Source organism: Clytia hemisphaerica, unplaced genomic scaffold (genome assembly GCF_902728285.1).
Source record: "Clytia hemisphaerica strain Z4C2 unplaced genomic scaffold, Clytia hemisphaerica genome assembly, whole genome shotgun sequence".
Lineage (NCBI taxonomy): Eukaryota > Metazoa > Cnidaria > Hydrozoa > Leptothecata > Clytiidae > Clytia > Clytia hemisphaerica.
The window spans coordinates 1,402,127-1,426,250 of NW_027103968.1; the positions used below are offsets into that span (position 1 = coordinate 1,402,127).

General features: G+C 40.2%; 2 protein-coding genes across 2 annotated transcripts; both read right to left on the bottom strand.

Annotated features, from left to right (window-relative positions):
- Nucleotides 1-6,723: 6,723 nt before the first annotated feature.
- On the bottom strand, nucleotides 6,724-8,594 carry LOC136810471 (uncharacterized). Its single transcript, XM_067067032.1, has 2 exons — nucleotides 7,362-8,594; nucleotides 6,724-6,945 (listed from the first exon to the last, which is right to left on the bottom strand). Exon 1 carries the CDS (start codon nucleotides 8,573-8,575, stop codon nucleotides 7,778-7,780), a length of 798 nt encoding a protein of 265 aa, XP_066923133.1. The 5' UTR covers nucleotides 8,576-8,594; the 3' UTR covers nucleotides 6,724-6,945; nucleotides 7,362-7,777.
- Nucleotides 8,595-14,995: 6,401 nt separating this feature from the next.
- Nucleotides 14,996-23,705, bottom strand: LOC136810470 (all-trans-retinol 13,14-reductase-like). The gene is made up of 7 exons (XM_067067031.1): nucleotides 23,240-23,705; nucleotides 19,917-20,082; nucleotides 19,497-19,634; nucleotides 18,458-18,585; nucleotides 17,886-18,087; nucleotides 17,229-17,426; nucleotides 14,996-16,726 (listed from the first exon to the last, which is right to left on the bottom strand). Exons 1-7 carry the CDS (start codon nucleotides 23,450-23,452, stop codon nucleotides 15,885-15,887), a joined length of 1,887 nt encoding a protein of 628 aa, XP_066923132.1. The 5' UTR covers nucleotides 23,453-23,705; the 3' UTR covers nucleotides 14,996-15,884.
- Between the last annotated feature and the right edge of the window lie 419 nt (nucleotides 23,706-24,124).

The following is a 24,124-nucleotide window of genomic DNA, read 5'->3' on the forward strand; positions in this document are numbered from 1 at the left end:
AGAGAGGACAGCGAGTACAGTGAGGATAAAGAGGACAGTGAGGATGGAGAGGACAGTGAGGATGGAGAGGACAGTGAGGATGGAGAGGACAGTGAGGACAGTGAGGACAGAGAGGACAGTGAGGATAGAGAGGACAGTGAGGATAGAGAGGACAGTGAGGATGGAGAGGATAGAGAGGATAATGAGGACAGTGAGGATAGAGAGGACAGTGAGGACAGTGAGGATAGAGAGGACAGTGAGGATGGAGAGGATAGAGAGGACATCGAGTACAGTGAGGATAGAGAGGACAGTGAGGATGGAGAGGATAGAGAGGATAGAGAGGACAGTGAGGATGGAGAGGACAGTGAGGATAGAGAGTGCAGTGAGGACGGAGAGGACAGTGAGGATGGAGAGGACAGAGAGGACAGTGAGCATAGAGAGGACAGTGAGGATGGAGAGGATAGAGAGGATAATGAGGGCAGTGAGGATAGAGAGGACAGTGAGGACAGTGAGGATAGAGAGGACAGTGAGGATGGAGAGGACAGTGAGGATAGAGAGGACAGATAGGATAGAGAGGATAGAGAGGACAGTGAGGATAGAGAGGACAGTGAGGATAGAGAGGACAGTGAGGATAGTGAGGATAGAGAGGACAGTGAGGATAGAGAGGACAGTGAGGATGGAGAGGACAGCGAGTACAGTGAGGATGGAGAGGGCAGTGAGGATGGATAGGATAGTGAGGATGGAGAGGACAGTGAGGACAGTGAGGATAGAGAGGACAGTGAGGATGGAGAGGACAGTGAGGACAGTGAGGATAGAGAGGACAGTGAGGATGGAGAGGACAGTGAGGATAGAGAGGACAGATAGGATAGAGAGGATAGAGAGGACAGTGAGGATAGAGAGGACAGTGAGGATAGAGAGGACAGTGAGGATAGTGAGGATAGAGAGGACAGTGAGGATAGAGAGGACAGTGAGGATGGAGAGGACAGCGAGTACAGTGAGGATGGAGAGGGCAGTGAGGATGGAGAGGATAGTGAGGATGGAGAGGACAGTGAGGATATCGATAGAGAGGACAGTGAGGATGGAGAGGACAGTGAGGATAGAGAGGATGGAGAGGACAGAGAGGACAGTGAGGATAGAGAGGACAGTGAGGATGGAGAGGATAGAGAGGATAGAGAGGACAGTGAGGATAGAGAGGACAGCGAGGACAGTGAGGATAGAGAGGACAGTGAGGATAGAGAGGACAGAGAGGACAGTGAGGATAGAGAGGACAGTGAGGATGGAGAGGATAGAGAGGACAGCGAGTACAGTGAGGATGGAGTGGGCAGTGAGGATGGAGAGGATAGTGAGGATGGAGAGGACAGTGAGGATAGTGAGGATAGAGAGAACAGTGAGGATAGAGAGGACAGTGAGGACAGTGAGGATAGAGAGGACAGTGAGGATAGAGAGGATAGAAAGGATAATGAGGACAGTGAGGATAGAGAGGACAGTGAGGATAGAGAGGACAGTGAGGATGGAGAGGATAGAGAGGACAGCGAGTACAGTGAGGATAAAGAGGGAAGTGAGGATGGAAGAGGACAGGAGGATGGAGAGGACAGTGAGGATGGAGAGGACAGTGAGGACAGTGAGGACAGAGAGGACAGTGAGGATAGAGAGGACAGTGAGGATAGAGAGGACAGTGAGGATGGAGAGGATAGAGAGGATAATGAGGACAGTGAGGATAAGAGGACAGTGAGGACAGTTTGAGGATAGAGAGGACAGTGAGGATGGAGGGATAGAGAGGACATCGAGCGTTACAGTGCGGCTAGAGAGGACAGTGAGGATGGAGGATTAGAGAGGATAGAGAGGACAGTGGGATGGAGAGGGACAGTGAGGATTAGCGAGTGCAGTGAGGACGGAGAGGACAGTGAGGATGGAGAGGACAGAGAGGACAGTGAGCATAGAGAGGACAGTGAGGATGGAGAGGATAGAGAGGATAATGAGGACAGTGAGGATAGAGAGGACAGTGAGGATGGAGAGGACAGTGAGGATAGAGAGGACAGATAGGATAGAGAGGATAGAGAGGACAGTGAGGATGGAGAGGATAGAGAGGATAATGAGGACAGTGAGGATAGAGAGGACAGTGAGGACCGTGCGGAAGAGGACAGTGAGGATGGAGAGGATAGAGAGGACATCGAGTACAGTGAGGATAGAGAGGACAGTGAGGATGGAGAGGATAGAGAGGATAGAGAGGACAGTGAGGATGGAGAGGACAGTGAGGATAGAGAGTGCAGTGAGGACGAGAGGACAGTTGGATGTGGAGAGGACAGAGAGGACAGTGAGCATGAGCGGACAGTGAGGATGGAGAGGATAGAGAGGATAATGAGGGACAGTGAGGATAGAGAGGGACAGTGAGGATAGAGAGTACAGTAGTGAGGATGGAGAGGACAGTGAGGATAGAGAGGACAGATAGGATAGAAAGAGGATAGAGAGGACAGTGAGGATAGAGGAGGGGACAGTGAGGATAGAGAGGACAGTGAGGATAGTGAGGATAGAGAGGACAGTGAGGATAGAGAGGACAGTGAGGATGGAGAGGACAGCGAGTACAGTGAGGATGGAGAGGGCAGTGAGGATGGAGAGGATAGTGAGGATGGAGAGGACAGTGAGGATATCGATAGAGAGGACAGTGAGGATGGAGAGGACAGTGAGGATAGAGAGGATGGAGAGGACAGAGAGGACAGTGAGGATAGAGAGGACAGTGAGGATGGAGAGGATAGAGAGGATAGAGAGGACAGTGAGGATAGAGAGGACAGCGAGGACAGTGAGGATAGAGAGGACAGTGAGGATAGAGAGGACAGAGAGGACAGTGAGGATAGTGAGGATAGAGAGGACAGTGAGGATGGAGAGGATAGAGAGGACAGCGAGTACAGTGAGGATGGAGAGGGCAGTGAGGATGGAGAGGATAGAGAGGATAATGAGGACAGTGAGGATAGAGAGGACAGTGAGGACAGTGAGGATAGAGAGGACAGTGAGGATGGAGAGGATAGAGAGGGCAGCGAGTACAGTGAGGATAGAGAGGACAGTAAGGATGGAGAGGATAGAGAGGACAGTGAGGATGGAGAGGATAGAGAGGACAGCGAGGATAGAGAGGACAGTGAGGATAGAGAGGACAGTGAGGATAGAGAGGACAGAGAGGACAGTGAGGATAGTGAGGATAGAGAGGACAGTGAGGATGGAGAGGACAGCGAGTACAGTGAGGATAGAGAGGACAGTGAGGATGGAGAGGACAGTGAGGATAGAGAGGATAGTGTGCAGCAACTGATATGAGGTAGTATAAAAGTATTATATATTATGGTATATTATAATAAGCGCATAGTATAAGAAGAATACAATTAAATGTCTGCAATATGTAATGTTACACCAAGTAACATTAAATAATATTTTATACCAAACTGGCAAAATACGGGGGTAATGTTATTATAATATGGGTAAAAGTACCCCTTTTTTAAACCTGACTGAAATTCGAGCCGTTACTAGCAACCCTGCGGGGCCCAAGGCGCCGAGTATGCACCCGACACAGTGACAAGCCGTTACTAGCAACCCTGACCTAATCAATCCCAAACAGCAAAACCCCCGGAAAATTTAAAATGTCGGAATGAGCAATAGCCGATCACATTTTGGAGGTTTGTCTTTTATGTTTTCCAAAAAAACATGCTGTTTCCTACAACTTTCGACCATCTTCCATCAACCTCTAAGTCATGCTGTCGGCTCCAACTTTATAATTTGAAAAATACTTCGAAGTCAAATGTAGCTGGATCCGACTGTATGGAAAGAGATTTGGTTTCGTTTTCTAATCCCGCGTGTAAACCGCGGTTCAATGATATTACACAACAATTACACGACGCTATATCCCCAGGGGGGGTACTACCCTTGTCGACCGACGGGGTAGACAGAAGAACCGTCGTGTGTTTTTTTATAATTTGATCTACACAAGACGGGTTCGAGCTGTGAGTCCAATATTGGACTCACATTTTTTACAGTGGGAAATTCGAATTTAGCGCTGTCCTCACTTACTAAAATAAAAACCAAATTTCGAAAGTTGCGCTTTCTCTAAGAAAGTGTGACCAGTAAAAGAATAACAAAATTTGATTGGCTATGTTTTCAACCGTTATTAGGATCTGAGAAATTCAAACTCTCAGCCCATACCATGCTATACATTTCGCCATCAGTTTATCAAATAAGAAATCATGGCATGGATTCCCAGGCTACCGACGGGGGTGCTCCGCCGAGGTTCGAAAAATGGACCCTACGTGGGACTCGAAATTTGCGAAAAAAGTGACCCTGAATGGGACTGAAATTCCAAAATGTTCTCAAATTTTCTACTTTTTCCCCAAATTTTCCAAAAATAGGCACCCTACGCACGAGGGACTGATTTTTCTATTTTGGTGTTTTTGCGACCCTACCAGGGACTCGTGGAGGTTAAAAAAGGTACCCTGACCAGCGGAGCATCCCCGTAACCCATTTTGCCCTAGTACCCCCCCCCCCCGGGGCTATATCATAATCATATCATTTCTTATGTGCTGTGTAAACAAACATAGACTAGAAATTCTTGAAATTGTGACTAACAATTTGGGAAAATACTCTCTAAAGCGAGCTCTAAAGGGTTACAAAAACGTCAAAAAATGGACAAAATTTTCGAAACTCAGTCAATCTAAGAGTCGCTTTTCGAATTTACATACCTTGTTATCGGGAAAAACTTCGTCGGGGAAAAGTGACGAATATTTTTTCCCGACGAAAATTTTCCCCGACGAAATTTTTCCACGACGAATAATTTTCCCTGACGAAAATTTTCCCGACGAAAAACCCTATTTTGAAATTAAACTTTTTGACGAGACCGAAGAAAAAATAGAGTTTAATGAAAATATGGAATTAGATGTTGTTAAAGAATGAAATAAAGGGAGATGCAAAAAAAATTCTTGTTTGAAAAATACCCCAGGGAAAATTTTCGTCGGGGAAAAGTGACGAATATTTTTCCCCGACGAAAGTTTTCCCCGACGAAGTTTTCCCCGATAAGGTACCCGTCATCTCGCAATCCTAGTACCCCCGGGCTTTCCTTCCATGAATGATAATTTGAATCAAGAACATGGGACACGGCTGGAGAGGGAAGAAGTGCTCAAAAAGCGAGGCAAAGGGTGTGCTAGGGTTGGAGAGGCCAAATTTTAGTGTAAAAGTGAACCTTTAGAAAGGTATTTTGAGAAATTTTCTTCGCGATCGCTTCTCAAATCGCTTCTTTAGCAAGTGACGAATATTTTTCCCCGACGAAAATTTTCCCTGACGAAGTTTTCCCCGATATGCGATAAGGTACCCGTCATCTCGCAATCCTAGTACCCCCGGGCTTTTCTTTCATGAATGATAATTTGAATCAAGAACATGGGACACGGCTGGAGAGGGAAGAAGTGCTCAAAAAGCGAGGCAAAGGGTGTGCTAGGGTTGGAGAGGCCAAATTTTAGTGTAAAAGTGAATCTTTAGAAAGGTATTTTGAGAAATTTTCTTCGCGATCGCTTCTCAAAGACAGAGTCAAAATGTTTGAGAGCATGTTATGAGCCATCATTCATCACTCGATTTTATTGGAATGAAAGAGACGTGAGTTGCCTATATCAGACGACCACAGCTTTTTTCTCGACACCGTGATGGGCCAACAGAGTTATCAAAAATTGCTTGTTGGGATAGAGATAGGCTAAGACGTGAAACGAACAACCCGGTTTTTGATCTTTTACAAACTACGAGCCCAAAACTTCTGGGCTCAGCCTCCGAATCAGACGTCGTTCGCTTAATGAATGGGTTCAGACACAAAATTTAACTTACAAGTAAAATTGCTCTGCTTTTGATTAAATCGATTTTATTACAGCATTATTTTTATAATTTGACTTTAATACACTTTTTTAATAAGAACGAGTAGAATTTTTCTGAGGCTCGGCTTTTCTTATTTTTTTGGCACTTTGAGCCTCAAATTGTTCTTATCCTATCCTGTTCTTATTTATAGGGTTTAATTGAGGTATTTTAGGCGTTATTCTAAATTTTCTTTTTTACTTTGACACCTAAATTGCTCGAATGTGAGTAATTCAGGCTCAGCATTGTTCTTAAATTGTTCTTATGTTTTTCGATTTCGAGCCTCATTGTCCTTATAAAATTGTTCTTATTAAAAAAAGTGTAACAACAATATATTCATTTCTAATTGGTATTTATAACGAAAATCCTGTAGAATAACATGCTATTTAGTATATACTTTCCTTTATAAAGAAATCGTCCAAAACCCAAAAATAAGGTGAACATAGGCTACAATCAGGCTATTTAGAGCAAAATAAGAGGCCTTCTCTTTGACAGCTGAAAATATTCTTAAAAATTAATAAACAGGGGGTGTCCTAATAAGGTCCGGGGGGTTGAGAAATTAACAAGCGGGGGGGGCGTTTATTTGGAACCTAAGAGTAGACACTTTTCCTGAGAAAATTTGACCTAAAAAAGAGACCTTTAAAAAGATACTAAGATGTAGGTCAAGGTCCCAAAAACTGTATAATGTTTATGAGAACAAAGATTAATTATAAAATGAAACAGCTTAAAAAGCATCTTTAAAGGTTAACGTTTGGAACTAAAAACATCTTCAATTCACTTCTGGGAAAACTTTCTTTTTGGAAAGGAGGAATCGTTTAAAGCGACAAACGGAAACGTTGATAACGAATTTGGATGCATACAATGGAACTGTTGAGGAAATTTATCTAAAATCGTGCTTAATATTTGAAATATGTTATGAGGAAAAATGTTTTAAATTTACAAATATTAACTGAACTATATTGATTTACTTAAAAAAAATTCTAGAAAAAAAAATGCAAAAGGCTAATGTTTAATCTACAATAAAGCTACATTTAAATTAAGAGTCGGTGTGGAAGCCCGAAACAGTGTGGTGTGTTACAACGCTCTTTATTGATTCAGAGGCTAGAAAAATACAAAGAAAGCCTAATTAGAATTTAAAATAAAATAAAAATAGCTAAGTTCCGAATTCCGGAATCAGTCAGTTCCGGATGGAAAGGGCCAATACCGGAATACGGAAAACTATACGGAACTCCAAAAGTAAAGTGGGCCTAGAGCAAACAGAGGGCAAATAGAGGCCAGAAATAGAGTATGAAGCCAATACGACCAAAGGACGAAATGTAATGCCCAAAAGACTAACGGTCTGTGACCAGAAAAATAGCTAGGAAAATGACTCCAAAATCGACTAAACAAAAGTCACAGACCAGGTCAAAAGGTGACCAAAATTCAAGGAAAAATCTAAAGAATCCTAGGGAATCTAGTACCAAAAAAATGTACAAAAATAGGAAAAATTACAAGTCAAAAATATAGGAAAAACTTACTGAAACATAAGCTCCAAAGCACTGTGTATGGATGGCTCCACAGGAAATACCAAAATAAATTCTCAAGTAAATCCAAAATGAAAATCAATTCAATTAACTCTAAATGTTAACTTTAAGTTTCTCCAACGAGAAGTGAAAATGGAGTTTCTACAAACTCCTCAAAACGTCTACACGTTCTCATAACAATTTCTAGATTGAATTCAAAAGCAAAAAAGGGCGATAAAAATAGAGAAAATTGTGCATTGGAGCATTAAAAACTAATTAAATTAAACATTAAAACGCGATATCATACGCTAATTCCCAAATGGGAATATAGCTACCAAAACAACATACGTCATAATATGACAAGTCTCTTGAGGCCAATGTTATCATGGCCGCAACACATGGCTCCTCTCATATGATTCGCGATCATATGATTACTCCAAATCTGATGGCTCCTCGTCGGGGGTCGAACACTCAATCAATAACACTAATTTTGTTATTGGTCGTCTGTAAACATTTTTCCCAATTCGACAGTCTACCGAACGTACTGTGCCAGTGTCGTCTGGATACACCTTTTCAATCGTTCCCATCGGCCAATCGTTTCGTGTGTTTGTTAGTGTGTTGTCCTTTAGTAGGACTATGTCTCCAGATCGAAAATTCCTTTCTTTGGTTCTCCATTTGGTGCGGTGCTGCAATTGAAAAAGATACTCTTTCCTCCACCGCTCCCAAAACTCGTTTGCTAAGAATTGAATTCTTCTCCATCGTTTGCGAGAATATAAATCGGATTCGTCGAACTCTCCTGGTGGTGGTAAGACGACTTTGCTTTTCATGGTCAGCAAATTCATAGGTGATAGTGCCATTGGTTCTGTTGGGTCGCTTACGGTGTCGACAGTTAATGGTCTTGAGTTGATAATTGATTCTACTTCGACAAGCAGTGTTGTGAGGGTTTCAGTGTTGAGACTTGGTCCTTGAGATTTCAAGAGTGCAGCAAGGATCCTTCTGATACTTCTGATGTGACGCTCCCACACACCACCCATATGACTTGAGGCTGGGGGATTGAATTTCCAAATCCAATCACCGTCTTGCTCGTTCATGTATTTTGCAATTCTTTCGTGGTCCATTTCTGAGATAGCCTTCTTCAACTCTCTTTCGGTGCCAACGAAGTTAGTTCCATTGTCTGAGTGCATTGAACGAACTTTTCCTCGTCTTGAGATGAATCTTCTTAGAGTCATGATGAATGTGTCGGTTTCTAAGCTGATGATACTTCAAGATGAACAGCTCGTGTTGAAAAGCACGTGAAGATAACTCCATAGCGTTTTAATTCCCTCCTCAGCTCTTTGACGATGAATGGTCCGAAGAAATCCACCCCAACGTAAGTGAATGGTGGAGATTCGACAACTCTTGCTTTTGGTAGATCAGCCATGATCTGATTGGATGTTGATCCTCTGAGGTAACGACAAATGACACAATGGTAGATAATTTTTCGAACAAAGGTGTTTCCATTGACAACCCAGAAACCATGATTTCTCAATTCGTGAAGTGTGTGTAGACGACCTCTGTGAGCACACTTCTCGTGACACCATCGAACGATTGACTCAGATAACTCATGATTCTTTGGTAATAGAATAGGGTGTCTCAGTTGGAAGTCTAGGTTGGATCTCCGCAATCTTCCACCAACACGAAGTACTCCTGACTCATCAATGAAGGGATTAAGACTGGAAATTGGGCTGTGTTCTGAGACATGGTTTTGCTTCTGCAAGGCTGCAATTTCGTCTGTGAATTTTACTTGCTGGGTGGTGGTGATGATGAGCCTTTCTGCTCCATTTACTTCTTCAATGGTGGGATGAAGTGATCTTTCGATGTTTGGAGCTTTACAAATGATGCGTACGAAACGTACGATTAATGCTACGATACGACATAGCCTTTTCCAATTTGAGATCTGCTTGATTAACCTCAAAACACATTATTTGTTGCATCTTTTATCATGATTGCGTTCACTTTCTTTAGTTCTGTATCGTTGGCGTTTAGCTTGGTTGAGGGCTTTGATTTCTTCCACATACTTTCGTCTTGCCAGAGGAATTCTGGCCCATGTATCCACATTTCTATCTTGTTTGCATCTTTGGTAGAAATTCCTCTTGAGGAGATGTCAGCTGGATTGTCAGTCGTTTTGATGTACCTCCAGGCTTCAAGGTCAGTAGATGAATGAATAGTTTGGACACGATTTGCCACAAAAGTTTTGAATCTCTTGGTAGTGTTGTGGAGATAGCTCAAAACCACCTCACTGTCGGTCCAGAATACATGTTTGGCATCTTTGATTTGTACTTCTTTCTCGACAAGATTGCAGATCTTTGTGGACAATACTCCTGCTGTCAGCTCAAGCCTTGGTATTGATACAAATTTAATTGGTGCAACACGTGATTTGCCAATTACCAAGGAACAATGGATTTCTCCTTCTTGGTTGATTTGTCTCAAGTATGTCACTTGTCCATATCCTCTCTCAGAAGCATCTGAGAAGTGGTGGAATGATTTCTCAACTGGTGTACCGAAGTCATCTGGCTGATAACATCGTGGTATGCTGATCAATTTGATATCTTGAAGGTCGGAATACCATTTTGTCCAATCGGTTGCAATATCCTCTGGAATTTGATCATCCCAGCCATGTTGCATCTTGCACAAAGTTTGGAGAATAAGTCTTCCTTTCAGGATGAATGGTGATATCAATCCAAGAGGGTCATAGATGCTGCTTATCATAGACAACATTCCTCGTCTTGTCAAAGGTTTCTGCTTCAATTCTGTCAGATCGAATTTGAACACGTCATCAGTGAGATTCCAGGACACACCGAGTGCTTTGTCAGTGAGTCCACCCAGTAGGGATGCATCCTTGAGTGACGATCCAAGATCCTCTTTTGGTAGAGAATTGAGCACGGTTTGACTGTTGGTTACGAACTTTACGAGGTTGAATCCTCCTCGTTTACATAGCGATTTGACACCCTGTATCATTTCAATGGTTTCTTGTTCGTCATCTTCTGATTTCAACATATCATCGACGTAGAAATTGTTGAAAAGGATGTTTCGTATCTTGTCGGGGAAATCTTCTTGATTGTCGATGGCTGTTCTTCTGAGTGCATAACTTGAACAGCTTGGTGATGATCCTGCACCAAAGACGTGGACGTTCATTTCGTAGTCGATAGGTGTTGTAGTTAGATTGTTGTCTTTCCACCAAAGGAAGCGAAGAAGGGATCGTTGATGTTCAGGAACAAAGACTTGGTAAAACATAGCTTGGATGTCTGCCATTACTCCAATCCGACCTTGACGAAAACGTGACAGAACTCCAACAATTTGATTGGTCAAGTCTGGTCCGGTTAACAATTGTTTATTCAGTGATTGATTCTGGAACTCAGCTCCACAATCCAGGACGACTCGGACCTTCTCTGGTTTTCGTGGATGATACACTCCATGGTGAGGAAGATACCAAACTTGCTTGTCATCTGGTAATTGTTTGGCGATTCTTGCATGACCATTCTTCAATATGGTATCCATAAACGTCATGTAGTGGTCGAAAAAGGTAGGGTTGCGTTCAAGCTTGCGTTTGAGACTTGCTAATCGTCTTTCTGCAATGCATCTGTTGTTTGGTAAGTTGTTTTCTCCATCTCTGAGTGGTAATGGAAGTACATAGTGACCATCCTCCATCGTTGTCTTTTCTTCCATGATGGACATAAACCTTTTGTCTTCGACTGACATGTGTGAATCTTCAAAGTCGATACGTTCGTTAGACTGGTTTTCGACAAAATCAGTGTTGTACAACGACTCGTACATTTCTCCAATGTCCATTTCTTTCACATTGGTCTTGAAAACGAAGTGATTACTCTTTGATTTTTCTGATATGTCAGTGACGATGGTTCTGTGACATCCAATTGATTGGCTCTTTGTGGAGGATTCTAATGGTCCAACGATGCACCATCCAAGAACGGTGCGATAAGCAAATGGACCTCCATCTTGACTTGGGATGACTTCGATTGGTTCGATAGCTTTGAGGCAGTCTGCACCGATAAGAAGCTCGACAGGTTGATGGTCATTGTCAGGTAAGCTATCTTTGATTTTGCTCAGGTAATCCCATGCTTTGATCTTGGATTTGGTGGCGATCTCATTTTGGTCGACTGGTAGATCTTCTCTTGAGAATGCTTTCTTGACAGTGATCGTTTGGTTGCTGTTTAACGCTCTGACACTCAGCTCCTTGACGACGGTAGAATTGACTTCACCAGTTCCATTCACTGTGGTGATTGATAAGGAGGTGGTACGTCCTTTGATGTTCATCCGGTCAACCAAGGTATCAGCAATAAATGATGCTTGGCTGCAGGGGTCGAGCATCGCAAGGGTGTGTCTTTCTGATAAGGGATCGTCTGCATGTTTGATGCAGATTGGAACTACACACATTGATATAACTTCATGACAATTGGTTGCACGACAAGTTGTTGTTTTGGTTTGAGGTTGATCTGTGTCTTCCTTCACATCTTTGGTATCTTTTTTCATCTGATGATCTGATCTCCCTTGGTCTTTGGTATCAGTTCTATGGTCTGAATTGTCTCCATCAGCATGTGATGATGGTCGATCGTCTCTCTTGGTCTCTCTTGGTCGAAATTTGAAGCCGTGGAGGATAGTTGCATGCTTGGATCGACATACTTTACAGGTTCGTCGCTTTGTGCACGTTCGGGCGTTGTGATCATGAGTCATCTTTTGGAGACATCCAAAACAAAGTTTCTTTGATCTTATCATGATGCTACGTTGGTTGATATCCTTTGCTAAGATGACTGGGCAATCTTCTGCGTCATGTTGTTGCTCACAGAACGGACAGATTTTGATCCTTGGTGTTTGTTCGTTCTTGGTTGCAGCAGTCTTGAAGGAACGTCTTGAGTTTCTTGAATGACCTTTCTCCAATTGTTTGGGTGCAGAATCTTTACCGATAGCATGACGAGAGTACAATGGATCATTCACAAGGGTTGTTTCTTGCTCCATAAACGCGACAAAATGTTTCAAAGTTGGCTCCGTTGCATTTGATTGACGGAGTATCATAGCTTTTCGATTCCATCTGTCGATGAGAGGTGGTGGTAACTTCTCCAATAGCAGCCTGATGGTTTCTGGTGAATCCAGGACGTTAGAGTGATCACAGTAGAAGGTCTGCCATTTGGTCAGATGGTTCAGGAATTCGCGAAAACCTTTAGGGTTGCTGAATCGTAATGATTGCATATTTTTGATTTGGTTGCGATATGCCGATAAAATCAGATGTGGATTTCCAAATCTCTTCTTGAGTATATCCAATGCGGAGGAGTAGCCATATGCAGACGGTAGTTGGATGCAATGTTTGATTGCTTCATGAGCTTCAGCTGTGGTGTACTTCATCAGTCTTGTCAGCCTTCCTCTAGGATTTGGGATTTTCGATTCAACTGCTTCCTTGAAAACAGAGATGAAATGTGCATAGTTGAGTGGATCTCCATCGTACGATTCCACGTCCACACGTGGTGCCTCTTGTTGTTTTAACATGGCAAATAGTAGATCGTTCGTCGACAGCGGTTCAGGAGACGTCCTTTTCGGTGACGTAATTGGTGAATAAGTCTCCATAATATCATCCATCGATGCAGCCTGAACTGGTAAGCTTGAATGTTGAAATGGTTCTGTGTTAATTGATGTCATGGAATGGCGTGGATGTGATATCGCAGTCGGATTTTGCTTGGCTTGATGCATGTAAATCGATGGGTACAATTTTGTCTGTTTGGAACATTGAGATGCCGCAGGTGGCTCCTGCATGGCTTGGGTATTGACGGGTGATTGGTACATCCTTGACTGATCAATGTTGAATGTCGCCTCAGGTGGCTCCGGCAAGGCTTGTTTGATTGACGATAGGTGTCTCCTTGATGGATCAAAATTGATTGATGCCGCAGGTGGCTTCTGCATGGCTTGTCTACTGGTTGAAGATTGATGCGTCTTTGGTTGATCAAAGCGTGACGCCGCAGGTGGCTCCTGCATGACTTGTCTGCCGATTGACGGTAGGAGTGTCGACGATTGATCAAGGTGTGACGCCGCAGGTGGCTCCTGCATGGCTTGTTTGCTGGTTGAAGATTGATGCGTCTTTGGTTGTTCAAAGCGTGACGCCGCAGGTGGCTCCTGCATGACTTGTCTGCCGATTGACGGTAGGTGTGTCGACGATTGATCAAGGTGTGTCGACGATTGATCAAGGTGTGACGCCGCAGGTGGCTCCTGCATGGCTTGTTTGCTGGTTGAAGATTGATGCGTCTTTGGTTGATCAAAGCGTGACGCCGCAGGTGGCTCCTGCATGACTTGTCTGTAGATTGACGGTAGGTGTGTCGACGATTGATCAAGGTGTGACGCCGCAGGTGGCTCCTGCATGGCTTGTCTTCTGATTGGCGATAGAGTCTTTGATGGATCAATGATTGTTGGTGCCGCAGGTGGCTCCTGCTTGGCTTGACTTGTGTCAGTTTGATCTTCATTCGAGGTTCTTGTACGAAGCACATCAATCCTTGCTGAAGATAATGCTATCTGACGTTGTAGTTTCAGTTCCTTTGTCCTTTGAGCATGGTCATATTCTTCTTCGATGAATTTTGACTCTGCTAGTAGTTCGGCTCGTTTGATCTCTTCTTCAAGCAGTTGATCAGAAAGTTGACTATGTCTCGATCTTGGTGAACTCCATGTTGGTGATGTGGATCCTGACTTCTTCGACGATTTGGAAGAGTGAGTGGATTTTGACAACTTGGAAACCATTGAAGAACTTGAAGAATGTGACGATCGTAAGGATTTAGGTGACCTTGATGATCGTGATGATTTAGAAGATTTTGATGATCGTGATGATTGCAAAGATTTACGTGATGGTGCAGTGCTTCTTTCTTCTTCTTGAAGATTTAATGTCTGTATTCTGTCGTAAACTGACTGTTTTACGACATTGATTTGATCATCAACTGTGGTAAACCAATACTGGTCTTCAGCCTTTTCGTGTGGGTCGAGTAACTCGTTCAGCTCATTGTGAGTGCCCTCGAAAGTTAATGCTGTCTCGTTGTACTGTTGAAGTCGACTCTTGATAAGACTTTGATCCAGCAGGGCTAATGTTTCCATCATAGACTTGCCTCGTTTCTCTAATCTGTTGAGAAGTCTTTTTCGTTCAGCAAATAAGTGTTGAATGCGTGATTTCTTACCCTTCTCAGTTAGTTGTCTTTCTCTTTTTGGGTAGCGACGTGTTGGGGATAGAGCTGTTGCACCAAGTAAAAGCGATCCTGTTTCATCATCTTGAGATGGTATGCTCTGTTTGTCATCAGGTTCCTCGACAACTTGGGTACCTGCACGACTAGCATCTCCCTCATCTCTGGGTTGATTGACTTCTATGGCGGTCTGGTCAACTTCTATGATGGTCCGGTCAACATCTGTGACGGTACGGTCAACATCTGTGGCGGTACGGTCAACATCTGTGGCGGTACGGTCAACATCTGTGGCGGTACGGTCAACATCTGTGGCGGTACGGTCAACATCTGTGGCAGTACGGTCAACATCTCCATCTCCATTGTGAACTCCAACGAGTTCTAGGGGACGATCGACATCGTCTCCATTCATTCTTATGTTTCACTTTGTGGAAGCCCGAAACAGTGTGGTGTGTTACAACGCTCTTTATTGATTCAGAGGCTAGAAAAATACAAAGAAAGCCTAATTAGAATTTAAAATAAAATAAAAATAGCTAAGTTCCGAATTCCGGAATCAGTCAGTTCCGGATGGAAAGGGCCAATACCGGAATACGGAAAACTATACGGAACTCCAAAAGTAAAGTGGGCCTAGAGCAAACAGAGGGCAAATAGAGGCCAGAAATAGAGTATGAAGCCAATACGACCAAAGGACGAAATGTAATGCCCAAAAGACTAACGGTCTGTGACCAGAAAAATAGCTAGGAAAATGACTCCAAAATCGACTAAACAAAAGTCACAGACCAGGTCAAAAGGTGACCAAAATTCAAGGAAAAATCTGAAGAATCCTAGGGAATCTAGTACCAAAAAAATGTACAAAAATAGGAAAAATTACAAGTCAAAAATATAGGAAAAACTTACTGAAACATAAGCTCCAAAGCACTGTGTATGGATGGCTCCACAGGAAATACCAAAATAAATTCTCAAGTAAATCCAAAATGAAAATCAATTCAATAACTCTAAAATGTTAACTTTAAAGTATCTCCAACGAGAAGTGAAAATGGAGTTTCTACAAACTCCTCAAAACGTCTACACGTTCTCATAACAATTTCTAGATTGAATTCAAAAGCAAAAAAGGGCGATAAAAATAGAGAAAATTGTGCATTGGAGCATTAAAAACTAATTAAATTAAACATTAAAACGCGATATCATACGCTAATTCCCAAATGGGAATATAGCTACCAAAACAACATACGTCATAATATGACAAGTCTCTTGAGGCCAATGTTATCATGGCCGCAACAGTCGGCTAATTTCATATAGTGTCCTGTTTCTGATTTGTATTAAAATTCTTAGAGGTCAATCAATTCTTCTTTTGGCGTTGTGCGGCCAGCTTTCGTGTAGCTTTCGTACAGTTAACCAGATCACTCATCAAATTACGATTCAAGATGACAGCAGCAGTTAATAAACCTGCGTACAAGCCACCAGCAAAACCACAAGTAGAGATATCCTGGCCAGTAAGATATAACCCGTCAATGCTCGTAGTGGGTCGTAACTCAGCGCTTGTTGACAGATTAAATCGATTTAAATTGTGATCTAATCCATAAATCTCACCTCTAGGGGAACCAATATAATACTTGTTGGTAAGAGGTGTTCCAACATCAAAATAAACACGTTTATCTTTGATTTGTGGATAGAAACGACATGCTTGTTCCCAAGCACGTTCAGCAAGCCTCGTTTTCAACTCGTCATAGTCTTGACCACGTTTCCCAACACGCCCTTCCTCCCATTCTTCGAACCATTTCCAGTTGCCAAGGGTAACAATGGTGCAGTTGGATTTACCAGGGAAACGTTGGTCCCATGTTGGATCTTTGGTTGAGGGGAAAGATATGAACAACAATGGGATATCCTCAGTACCAACCTTCTCAGCTGGTGTGTTCAAGAAATCATCCAATCCTTTGTCAAGGTCAGGTTCAGCCATTGCCCACGTGTTAGTATTTTCCAATTTTAATTCTTCATTCGTTCCATCCAGACCGGCGAAGATCGACACTGCACCGTGTCCACTGTTGACTTTCTTTAAGAGTGATTCCGGGCGTGATTTTTGGTCTTTGATCATGTGTTCGAATGTGTTGATGACACCAGCTCCAGAGATGACCATTGGTGCAGAAATGAAGTGCTCTTCACCTCCTTTCTTGACTTTCACACCTAGGGAAGAAACATATTAATGTTGATCATATTTATGTAGACTTTATAGTTAAAATACAAGATGTTGCTTTATTAATGGAGTAAGTTTTTGGAGAGCAGTAACAATCTAAAACATCTTAATTTAATACTGAAAGATACTAAAGTTTACGATAAATACGTGGCCCTTTTCAACTTTCAAGTGGATACGATGTCAATGTAAGTAGGCTAATTCCCTTGATAGTGGTTCACACACGGTAACAAATAAAGAGTGCACATTTTTCATCAGTTCTCGAAACATGTCATCCCTCTATGGTACTCTAAGGTACAGTTATTGCAAAGAAAAGCTCTTTTAGGACCCCCTAAAGACCAAGTGTCCAATGTTTCTATCTCATCAAATCGATAAAGAAACATAAACAAGCAAAATTCTACCAACATTAGCAAAGTAGGGAGTCTTTTTGAGAGTAAGATACGCCGCATTAGAGGTCATGTTTATTGCCCTTTTACAAACAGCCTTTAGCCTTACCGATAGCTTTCCCAGATGAATCAAGGACGATTTCGGTGACAGGAGCTCGAACCAAGACTTTACCACCAGCTTTTTCGATGACAGGAATGATATTATAAGCAATTTCACTAGCACCACCCACCGGATAGTATCCACCATGCATATAGTGAGCAAGCAGCATCAATTGCATCATAGCAGATGACTCACGTGGTTGAGTTCCTAGAAGTGAATACAAGCAGATGTTAAGATTTTATTTTAGTTTAGTATTTGTCTAATATTGAAACATAATGGAAGGAATACAAGTTTTTTAAAAGAATATACTCTATAAGAATATTCATCATGAAATTGGCCAAAAAAATTAAGAATATGCTGAGAATGTGTTACCCAAAAATGGTCAAAACTTTCCTGAAAATGCCATTTTATGCTTTAGGTACGTATTATATGCCAAATTTAGGTTAAATTTGGATTCTAACCTAAGAATACCGTAAGAATGATTTAGAATGATCATCTCGAAAAAGTTAAGAATATCCATGATGAAATGGAAAAACACTATTCTTAGAAAAAAGCCTGTATTTGACCTGTTGAGTCCTTCCACAGTCTTGAGTAGAATTTATAATTGTTTACAAATCTGAAGTAGTTTAGCAAAATAATAGAGATTTTGTTAAATTCAACTCTCACCATAATCTCCATAGGAATAAGCAACGGCCCCTTGTAATCGTTTGTTTTTGGTCAGACTATCCAAATAATCAGCTAGAGACAGGTTGGAAAAGTAAGGGAGGTCTGAGAACAAGTTGAAAATGCCAGTGTTTAGCAAGAAACGGGACAACCAAAGTGGGATGATTTTGAAAATGAATGTCTGTGGGTATAATCTTCGAACTCTCTGTAAAAAAAGAAGAAAGAACATTTATGATAAATATCTAAAAGTATTAATGTTTTTTTTTTCGAATCTCGGATTTAGTAATATAGAATTGTTAACTTTCGATCAAGTTTTCGAGCTAAATTGTACCAGAACATTTGTAATTTGTTTGTTCTACGCTCTGGAATTTAAGGTTCATATTCCATGAAAACAGACTTAGCATGATTTTTCTAAAAAATTACAAATCATGGATATCAAGATATGGAGACTTCAAATTTCAGGACCAGAAGAACAAATGAGTGTAAAAATTTCATAGTTAGATTCAAAGTTCAAGAAGTAGTCTTATTCGTGAAGAATCCAATTTTCCAGAATTTTCAGGTTTTTTTAAACTTACACCCATATCAATAAAGAATTGGTCAATTGATTTCTGGTCCTCTGGGGCAGGGAAGCTTTTCTTCAACTCGGCTTTAAAGTTGTCCTTTCCTTTGGTGACCAAATGAGTTGTTCTGTCTTTACCAGTGCCTAAAATAAAAAACATGTTGTGAGAATGATAAACTTTTCTGGCAAGTAGAAAGGTTGGAAAACCCTCAGTCATTAGCTTTACTTCGTTTAGATTGATTGATTGATTAATTTTCAAAGGGAACTGCTTTTACTAAAACTAGGTATTTTATTGAACTGGATTGCACGTCAGAGGGTATTATAACGAGTGTTTTTTACAGAACTTTTGCGATTGATTTTGAAAGGGAACTACAGTATTTTATTGAAAATATTTATTTTGCGGAACTAGCTTTCAGATGCGAAGGTAATTAATGAGTGCTTTTTACGGACATTAATTTCGCAGTAATCTGACACTTTTTCCAGGAATCCTTTTATTTTCAGGTAAATACATAAATTGGAGATTGATTAAGAACAAGTTAGACCCAACCTTCCTGATAGAGACGCTCAAGAATAGACGACAAAAATCAATTCTAATGAATATGAACCGTTCTGAATCTTGTTGATATGAAGACTTTAGTATAATGTAATATTAGGAAAAAGCTCATGAAAATTGAAAAAAAAATAGCATTTTTTGGGCATTTCTGGCCAGAAAATAATTTCCCGAGAGAGTCAGACTCGAAAGATTTTAAAGAAAGTTAGAAAGTTCTTGTTACAAAAACTAATTCATTTAAAATTGAACAATGCTAAAATCTTGGACAATCATAAATGTTTTCGTGCAAATTCTAATCAAAATCTGCAAAAAGGGCGGTTTCCCCACATCTTTTCGGTATTTCCCGCTGGAAAAAAATTCCTTAAAATCGGACTCAATTACATTATAAGCTAATATAATGTGAATATTTGCAAAAGAAATCAGAAATCACCTTTAGATAATATCAAGAAATGATAAAATACTGACATAAAGCTGACATAAAACAAAGTAATAAAATATTACCCACCTAATTCAACTTTATCGATGACGTCACCAACAGGTGCCCATTCTAATTGACCTTCAGTGATTTGATTGACAAAGGTATGAGTCAAAGTGTTGTTAGCACATTCACCAATATAGTGAATACCAACGTCGAATTCAAAACCTAGAAGTTAAAATCAAATTTCTCAGGATGATGGAGATGTGCTAAACATTTAGATTTGACTTAGTAGATTTCAATTTTTTTATCATTTCTTAACCATTTAAAGCATTGTAATATCATTCTTTCTGAGTTCTGGAGCCTTGCTTGTGTTTTCAGTCAGAGTATTTAGAGTAAGCACTTAAATATTTCTACCTGGTTGAAAGATATCTTGACGTTACTTTTTTACTCAAAAGTATTGAAAAATATTTACACAGTGTATCAACAACACTGTGTAAAGAGCATTACCTTTTTCTATGAATGTATGACAACAGCCTCCTGCTTGATCATGCTGTTCAAGGACAAGCACTTTTCTTCCAGCTTTGGCGAGAAGAGCGGCACATGATAACCCTCCTATACCACTACCAACAACAATAGCATCAAGATCCTCTGGAACCTTCTTTGATGTAAATCCCTTATAAAAGAAAAAATTTAATTTGTCACACCTTTGAACAAATTGTACAGAATGCAGAGCTCTAGAGAATGCTCAGTACTTCACTTATATTCTTTATAACTAAATATCCCGTTCAAGAATTCTAACATATGAAAATGAAAGCAAATAGACAAAGATCAAAGAATTTTACTGTTAATTACTGATGGAATTGATAGTTGTGGGGCCTTTAAATTATTTTGACTATGTATGAATATGTGTAACTTTAATGTCATAATTATTGCTTTCAATTTACATGTATTGATGTGCTTGCTATATCTTTGTGGAATTTTTTGATTGCGTCAAAACAGAATATGCCAGCTTTGAATGTTGATGTGAGATTTTATTTCTTCTGAAATCTAAAGCTTGGATATTCAGGCAAGACAAATAAGTGTGATAGAATTTTGTTTTCCAAAATTATTAGATTTCCCGCAATGAATTACAAAGTTTTTATTCTTTTATTTCTAAAATTTTAGCCTCCTTGGCAAAAGATTTCCTCCTCATTCTTATTCCCTGCGTGCGAGATAATATAATTTTTCTTGCACATGCTCAAGAGGAAAACGAAAGTGATCGATATTCTTTGAAGGAAGAACCTTTGACCATAGTTGCCAGGTTTCAAAATCTGAATGCGAGACAATAAGATGCAAGCGAAGCGAGTGTAAAATTGAACTTTGGATTTTCAATGGGGGTTCTCTCAATCGGGATCCCTCTGGAGTTATCTCTCTAAGTAAAATTTTCTTCATTTATTTGATTGGAAAAGTTACAGAAACATATTTGATATTTTACTTTTTTATCATTAATATATCATCTTCCTCATGATAATTGGTTGTATTTTGTCATTTTACGCTGTTTAGTGTGACTTTGAATGTAATTCTACTGAATATTTGAAAACCCGGGACACACAGAGGATGCGGGCGTACAGCCGGACAAAGGTTCGATTTCGACACTTAATAACTATGTTTTCGACAGAAAGATGTATTTTGTGGTTGAGAGTTGGTCCTGTCTATACCCTATACTATTCAAATTTAAAAGTTATGGGAAATGCATATTTGGATTTTGTACCCAATGCTGCATGCAAGTACTTTTAAGCTTTAAAGTCCTGCAAGAGCGGGACAAAGATCATTTTTTTGATGTTTGCCAAAAAAAACGCCACATAGAAGATCTTTCAAATGTGAAAGTTTTTCAACGTCAAGGTGAAAACACGACTTAGCGCTGATTTACGGCACCGGAAAATTCAAAACAAATGGCTGTATGTCGCTAAATGAGCTGGTTGATCTTTTCAATCATGGCTTTTTTAGTAAACCCAGGGTAAGATTAGACAGGCTAGCTCTAAAGCTCTAAAACAGCATCTAATAACATGAAAACCAGAATATGATTCTTCAATGGGAATAAAAACTGTAGACCTTTTTTCAAAGAGGACGTCCTGTTGAATAATTATGTACTCCATCCATAAAAACAATGATAGAGCCATGCATAATTACTGTATCATGCATATTGTAATAATTATGCATGGTTTTATCATTGTTTTTCTGCTGGACTACATGATTATTCAACAGGGTGGCCTCTTTGAAAAAAGGTCTATAAAGTGCACTTACAAACATCAATAGACCTTTCAGTATAGACCTAACTCTTCACACAAAAATTACGGGAATCCCATGTTTGGACTTTGTACCCTATGCTGCACTCAAGCACTTAAGCCAAAGTCCCGCAAAGGCGGGACAAAAATCAGTTTTTTGAAATTTGCAAAAAAACGCCACATAGAAGATTTTTCAAATTCAGTATGTGAATAGAGCAGTAAAAAATACAACTTTTCTATTTTTCCTTTTTTTTGCAAAAGTTCTAGGAATGAAAATAAAGGGATAATGATAATTGAATACTATCCATTGATGACCCGCGGCACTATCGTAAAGCTAGAATCGTTTCGCGTACTCTTCGCTTGAAAAAATGATTGACAGATTGAAGTTTTTCACCCGCGCAGGAGTTCGCGGAGCGTTCTCGGCTCAATCCTCGGACCGCGCTAAAAATGGTAGACTGAGCTGTGATAGATCATTTCGATGGAAGTTGTTGGAAAATTGTTTGTTTTATTGTCAATGATGACAGTGCGGTTATTAATTTTGTTAGATCTGACAAATTGATGTTTGTAAGTGCACTTTGTAGTTTTGATTCCCATTGAAGAATCATATTCTGGTTTTCATGTTATTAGATGCTGTTTTAGAGCTTTAGGTCTACACTGCCTTTTCGCCTTTCCATCCGCCATCTTGAATTGTATGCAAAAATACAGGAACGAAAATGCCGTGGTTGGATTTAGTTGGAAAGTATGCAAAACATATGCAAGTTTACACAAAGATTAAAAAGACAACAAAGCATCTTATAAATAAATATTATAATCATTAGAACAATAAAAGATGGAATTTCTTAATCCAAAAAGAAATATTTACAGAATAACAAAAACCTTTTAGAAATTTGTTCTTAAAGACATAGCATATTTTGTTTTCATGCCATTAAAAAATTCCACAAAGACGGAGTACACACATCAAACTTTCAAAACACGCAAACTGAAAGCGTAGTAATTATGACGTCACACATCATCAATGTTTTGATTAGATCATTTGGCGGCTCTATTCCCAGGAGAATAATTTACCGTTAGCCGAATAAGGATTATTTTTTACCTTCGCGGCTGATTTTTCAGTTTGAGTTTATGTCTAATGTTATGGTCTTTTGAAGTACTTGTTCTAAGAGATGAGTGAATATAATTGTTTTTAGTTTTCAAGAGAAGCAAATTTGATCTTTCGTCTACAAGATTACACTTTAATATAATGCCAATTATGCATGTAAGTTTTATATTAATACTTTCTTTTTGCATATGTTTTGCATACTTTCTAAGGGAATTTCACCACGGCAATTCGGCCACCATAATTTTTGCATACAAATCAATATGGCGGACGAAAAGGCGAAAAGGTCTATATATCAGATCTAACAAAATTAATAACAGTCGGCCGGTTGATCTTTTCAATCATGGCTTTTTTAGTAAACCCAAAATTTGTTCCTATTTAGGCGGTTAAATCCTGACTGCCCTACTGTATAAAACAGGAAAACAGGAAAAAGGAAGAACTAAATGACATGAGGGTTTATAGAATTTTACCTGCTTCAAAACAGCATCCCTTTTTTTCAAATCATTTTCCAATCCTTCTTTTGGTCTCACTGAATTCACATTGAAAGGATTCCTGCCTTTTGGTTTGAGTTTCTGCATGATGTAGAGGACAAGTCCCAAAACAACTGCAATAAAAAGGCTGGTCAGTGGACATGTTAAAACACATGAGGTTAACTTTGTGATCAAACTATCAACCAGGCCCATGATTGCTTGATTCAGTAAACCATTAAATAACACAGAGATTTGAAAAAACCACCTTGCCTTTGGATATTATCAGCACCGCACACAAGCGATTTTGTGTTTTGAGCTCGGTCAGTTTTTGTCTCAGTCGGCTTCAATCAGAAAATACTACTTTACATAATATTCACAAAAAGCTCACAGTACCTGAATTATAATGAGATTCTCGGACATATTTGGCTTAGTTGAGCACGACTGGTCACTGGCGCTGCTTCCAGCTCTGCGCGTGTCATGAAGCTGACCTTTGAACTCTTGACATCTTTAGCTTTTCCGAAAATTAATATGGCGCGCCAAAGCGGAAATAAATACTATCTTTCATTTCGCGGCACTATCTTTCATTTCGCGACACTATCTTTCATTTCGCGGCACTTTCTTTCATTTCGCGGCACTATCTTTCATTTCGCGGCACTATCTTTCATTTCGCGGCACTATCTTTCAGTTCGCGACACTATCTTTCAGTTCGCGACACTATCTTTCAGTTCGCGACACTATCTTCCCAAAAAAACATCATCTTAACTGAAACAATACTATCTTTATTATGGAAGCCGAGAAGTGCCATCGAGAAAAAAATATTTAATTTTAGAAAAAAAATATTTAATTTTAGTAAGAAAAATTAAATTTAGAAAAAATATCAATTTA